Source organism: Lissotriton helveticus, chromosome 2_2, assembly GCF_964261635.1.
Source record: "Lissotriton helveticus chromosome 2_2, aLisHel1.1, whole genome shotgun sequence".
Lineage (NCBI taxonomy): Eukaryota > Metazoa > Chordata > Amphibia > Caudata > Salamandridae > Lissotriton > Lissotriton helveticus.
In genome coordinates this window covers 124,360,824-124,366,823 of record NC_136060.1, presented here as the reverse complement: position 1 = coordinate 124,366,823, position 6,000 = coordinate 124,360,824, and the positions used below count along the sequence as shown (strand labels likewise).

The following is a 6,000-nucleotide window of genomic DNA, read 5'->3' as shown; positions in this document are numbered from 1 at the left end:
TCAAGTCATGACTGAAGCCCAAGAACCGTAGGCATACAGTGCAGGCCCATGACAGACATCACATTCCTGTAGTTTGTGGCACAGTTTGAATCCTATCATTTTAGGGGGAGACATCATCCCTAGAACATGGTCTTAGAGCAACATTTGGATTAACTGCAAAACTAATAAAATTGGGAGTGGAGCGCCAGATTCGCACTGGATGGCATAGAAAGGAATCCCCATCAGCAGGTTGTTATCGCAGCTTCACTCAATCAGTTCTGGGGTGGTATAAAGTCACTGGGAGCCATATGGCACAGGCGTGTGGGGAGCATTGCTGACAAAACCTCTGAATCCCCACCTGAAAATATTTTAAAGGTAAAGAATCTGTATGGCGATATAGTATCCATCAGATGCTGTGCACAAACACAAGAAGAGGAAGGAAGGACATTGAATAAGAAGCAACTAAATGAAATCGACAAGATAGCCAACCAAGAATAAGCAACAAGATGATCCAAAGCCCACATATGTCTTAAAAACAGACATCTTAAAGCCGTAAGTGAGGCTTGAAAATGGTAGGCTGACAAGGAAGTCTTTTAAGGGACTGAAACCAAGCAAGTTGCAGAAGTACTCCGATGCCATAAACCGTTGGGAGGGGTTTGGGTGTCTGTGTGTGTGTGTGTCATCAGAACTGAAAATGGCACAAAATGGCAATCATAAATAGAGGATAAGAGATGTCCAAGCAAGGCCTATTTGGCATAGAACAATAATAATACGAGCATGATAATTTAGTGCACTGAAACTAGCTATCAAAGATGAACCAATAAAAACAAATAATCGACAATTGGAAGTTTCAAATGTGCAGAAAAAGAACTCTGCTGTTTCAAAACCAACCAGCTTCTCATACAATGAAAGAAAGACTTGGGCAGAGAGCGCATCAAGAGGCAACGCCTTGATGACATGTGATCCAACTGAAATTTATATTTGTTTGTGGAATCGCTGCAGCTATGAGATTTATAAGAATGAAGGCAGGGTACTCGTCATATCAGCAGATGGATTACTAAACGAGCGTCGATGTGCAGGTAGAGACAGTGTTATTACATACCCATCCATAACCATGTTAAATGAGCTAAGAGCTCTTGAGCTTAATGCATACTTGACTGGTAAGAAGGAAACTGGTCCCTTAGCACAAAACAGAAATAAATTATAACAACTGTCTTTTGAGCAGAACATGTCAATATGAAGAATGATTTAGGCAACAAGGGAAATCCATTTTATAGATACTTTTTATTCAATTTAAAATAAACGATAATACAAACGTGAGTTGTTCGTAATCACAATAAACCAGTTAGGATTGGGTATATATTCACTTCGGAGTATGTTATAGTCTCAATGTGATTAACAGGATAACAAACAAAAGTAAACAGAAGAATTTCAAAGACATCAAAATGTACAATTTTTCTAAACTCAACAAATATACTGGAGTAGAAATAAAAGCAACAGCACTTTGCAAGTGTAAATATTTAGCCAAATACAGAATAAGTGTAAACCAAGAACAATGCATCTCAAAAGAAAATTTGTAAACTTTCTAGCTAGTGCCTCCTGTCAAAAAAACTATGGAATAAGGACAAGTGACTTCACTGTTAATGGTGAGAAATTAAAGAAGATGCAATGTTTGGTTGATAAGAAGTACACGCATGTTTTCCAAGCACCCAAACGTACAAGGTTAAAAAAACAAAAGTAGACATGTGAAGAGGAAGTTTATGTTTGTAGTGGTGTTAAATGTATGGCTACATTGAATATTGCGCAAAGCATATTTGTTTAAAACGTTTTCACATTGTTGCTGAACAGTACTGCTGCATCACCAGGAGATTTCAGCAAATTTTTTGTATTATTACAGACTTTCAAGCATAACATACAAATGGATAACCAATTGTCCATTAGGCTACTAAAATACATGGAGATACAGCTTATACAAAAAAGATTGCTATACACAGAAATAGAACTGGCCCGGCCCAAGCCTACATTACATAGCCACATCTTTAATAAAAATGCTTGAACTGTGTGCAATATATACAGTTTACACAACCTACCAAAATCTAGGATTCAAAATATATCCATTGTCCAATTTATTTCTAAAGGTCTCATCTGCATTACTGCAGTTACCCTGTTAAAACGTTAGCTTTGTGAGATGCTGTATGGCTTCTGTCAATGGAAAGACATCTTTACCAACATTTCTCATCCACCATTTTCCCTACGACAGAAGACAATACAAGGAATTACCTTTACTGGCTGTTGTGTACCAATAGAAATTGCTGTACTACTCTCTACACAAGAGATGAACGCCATCAGTGGGAAGTAAATATATGAGGTGTCAAGAAGGAGTTAACCTGGCCAAAGAGAACTATATCAAGTTGTAATCCTAGTGCAAGCCTGGAATCTTCAGTGCTAGATACCAGGTTTTGCAGGCCAGCAATTCCTGTTCCATTAAAGACTGTTTACCTTATTTTAAGTAGAACCGACGCAGAACCAGCTGACGGTATCCCCTTATCAAAGACTAGATTCCAGATGTTGTGATATTTTTTGCCCCAAAATATTACTTACCAAAATGTAGCTCACTACTAGTGACTGGTCGGCACCAAAATCAAAACATTAAAGTAAACATTCCGAAACAAAATTAATAAAAATCCCATGATAAAAATTTAATTGCAATAGTCCCACTTCATCAAACGGATCCTCAAAGATCTGTAATTCCTTTAAGTGCATGGAGATGGAGCAGCACGTTTACTTAAAGGCTTCTTCTGGCTGCTTACTTCCACAGGTAAGATATATGTGGCCAAATATTATGTGCATCAGAATTCATTTCCATTAGGAACATTGTAGTTATCTGTCGTTTTGCATAAAATCAGACTTAGACACATCCATGCTTTGGACGATCTATTAAAAAAAGACCACACAACTCTGTAGAACCAATGCTATGTCACCACCAGGAGAGCACCTAGCAAGGCACCATTGGAAAGACAACATACTTGGAAAAGTCTCTAGAAATTCAGGAATATGCTAGTCTGGTCGAAAGATTGGAGTCTTTGGTAAAAATTCTATGAGAATGACCTGAAAAAGAAGAATTTAACACTATATTAACACCTTTGTCACACATCTTAATTGTAGAAAACATGCATATGCAGTATCCTGACAAACACGTTTAAGAAACACACAAAAGTAAGAAAGCACAGACCAAGATAGCATGCATAATAAACTAGAATAATTAATTTGGAGACTATTATGAGATCAGATCTGTCTGCACTCTATGCTGTTGAACGACAGCTCCCCAGTGTTCCTGTTTTTTCTCAGACGCCTTCAGACTATAGCTCCGACCACGTTAGATTTGGGTGGTAATTTGTACAGATTTAAAGGGAAGAATACTGTTCCGAAACGCACGGACACCGAAACGGTTCTAGGTACTTTACTGAATTATATTCACAATATATTTATTCTTCACTGGTGCTAACACCGCACTGCTGTTAAGCAAGTGTAAATTGAACCACAAGTTTATTAAAAAACGTGCTTTGGGCCAGGGCCGGACTGGCCGTTGCGGGCACCGGGCAATCCCCCGGTGCGCCGCAAGGGTGGGGGCCGGTTTTGGGCCCCTGGGGGCGATTTTTGTTACAGGGTCGTTTTTCCAGCATAGCTGCAAAATCGGCCGAAAATTGGCCCCGGCAAAGAGCTCGGTCGCACCCCCAACCTCCACCACGGGGGCCAGCCGAGCACTTTGCCAGGGCCAGTTTTGGTTTCCAGTCCTGCCCTGCTTTGGGCACTTAGGTCTTTGATGCATCTGAAATGCTAACATCAAACAAGGTACGTATAAGTAAATGTTAAAATAGGCAAAGAAGGGAACTATTACAATTAAAGATGTTGAAATCCTTGAGCAACTGAAAAGGATAAGGAGAAATAAGTGGAAGGGGTAGAAATTGAGTGAGATAAGAAAATAAGAAACAGAGGAGAGCGTTCGGTCTTTTATAAATCCATCAACTTTCATTTCCTCTTTTTTTTTAATTAGTTTTGCAAGTATTGTCGATGGACTGTTCACTTAAGTAATCCTTTGATACTTTTATTTAGGATTATATTTTAAAAGCAGTCCATCTATGCATCTTTCTCCACAAACTGCACACCAAGTTGACCTTCGAATACAAAAGCTACAATGGAGCACCACAGTTCAGAAAAAAGAATACAGAAATCTGTATGTTGAGACTGACTGCCTTAAGAGCCAATTTCTTCACAGATATGAGAGATATCCTGAGATACAGGCCCGAAAGACATGACGCGTTTCCACAGATTACATCATCTTTGAAATGTTTGTTGTAAAAAGACTCCTTAGCAAGGATAAGGAGTAAACTGGATAGACCTTTGTGCCTTCCTAGGCCAGGCCGCCCCCACGCTCCTACTGCTGCTCGTTCCTGCCTCCTGTGCCTCCTGTGACCTTCAGGCGCTGCCTCCTGCATTTCTCCTGCATTTCTACCGCTGCAGGCGACCCAGCCGCCGCCGAGCCGCCCGCACTCGCGTCCCCGCTTTCCCACCGCTGCCTTCCCTGCGGCCCCGCCCCCCACCAGCCGTTTGGGCAACCCGCTCCCGCCTCCCAGAGGACCCTCCCTCCCGGCTCCCTTCTTAAGGGCACTCTGCTCTACATTCGGGAGCGACCATTGTGCCTTCCTAGGCCAGGCCGCCCCCACGCTCCTACTGCTGCTCGTTCCTGCCTCCTGTGATCTTCAGGCGCTGCCTCCTACATTTCTCCTGCATTTCTCCCGCTGCAGGCGACCCAGCCGCCGCTGAGTCGCCCGCACTCGCGTCCCCGCTTTCCCGCCGCTGCCTTCCCTGCGGCCCCACCCCCCGCCAGCCGATTGGGCACCCCGCTCCCGCCTCCCAGAGGACCCACCCTCCCGGCTCCCTTCTTATGATGCCTCCCCGCACGCGCAGCGGACGCGCCGATTGTGAGCCGAAGGCGCGCCAAAGGCAAGCCCGTCGGTGCCCGTCGGCACCTGGACCGCGCCCAGCGCCGGAACCCCTGGCCCCCACCGCCGAGGCAAGACTACACGACAGACCTACGACGCCGCAACCCTCCACGCACTCAATGCCGATCGGAACCCTGACTGCTACCGCGCCACCCCGAGGCGCACCCACGGACCCTTCGCCTGCAGAGCCTGCCGATTCACCTGCTACCGGACCTGCACCACCCCCACCGAGTCCATCACCAACAGCAAGCACCTGAAATGCATCCTGCTCAACACCCGCTCCGTCCACAGGCACGCCGTAGAACTCTGGGACCTGCTCAACGCGACAGCGCCTGACGTCGCCTTCCTCACCGAAACTTGGATGAACGCCTCCTCAGCGCCCGACATCGCCATAGCCATCGAGGACGGCTACAAGATCACCCGAAGGGACCGCGTCAACCAGACGGGAGGAGGCGTCGCCATCGTACACAAGAACACCATCCGCATCTCGACTAACTCCGACGAAACCCTCACCACCGCAGAACACCTGCACTTCCAGATACAAAGACCACCCTCAGAGGCACCCTCATCTACAAACCACCGGGACCACGCACACAATTCAGCGAAGACATCGCAGACTTCATCAGCCCACACGCCCTTCCCTCCGTCCACTACATCCTCCTAGGGGACCTCAACTTTCACCTGGAGAACAACAACAACGACAGAAACACCACCGCCCTGCTGGACAACCTCGCCAACCTCGGCCTCAAGCAACTGGTGAACACCCCCACCCACTACGCCGGCCACACGCTTGACCCCGTCTTCTCATCCAGCAAGCTTATCTCCTTCAGCCACGCCACCGGACTCCACTGGACAGACCACAGCTGCGTCCACTTCAGCTTCAGAAGAACTACGACCCACCACCACCCGCAACAGGTCCCCTGCCGATGCTGGAGCAAGATCACCTCCGAGCAGCTCACCGCCTCCCTCAGCCAGAACACTCCAACCAGCACAACGGAGCCCAACGAAGCAGCCAACA

The 6,000-nt window shown here is 45.8% G+C and overlaps 1 protein-coding gene across 1 annotated transcript in view; it reads right to left on the bottom strand.

Moving 5' to 3' along the window:
• Nucleotides 1-1,244: 1,244 nt before the first annotated feature.
• The window catches only part of CHIC2 (cysteine rich hydrophobic domain 2), a 183,499-nt gene continuing 178,743 nt past the window's right edge, over nucleotides 1,245-6,000 (bottom strand). The window contains exon 6 of the mRNA XM_078678189.1: nucleotides 1,245-3,087. Within this exon, the coding sequence (XP_078534315.1) occupies nucleotides 3,037-3,087 (51 nt within the window). The 3' untranslated portion in view covers nucleotides 1,245-3,036. The remainder of the gene's footprint in view (nucleotides 3,088-6,000) is intronic.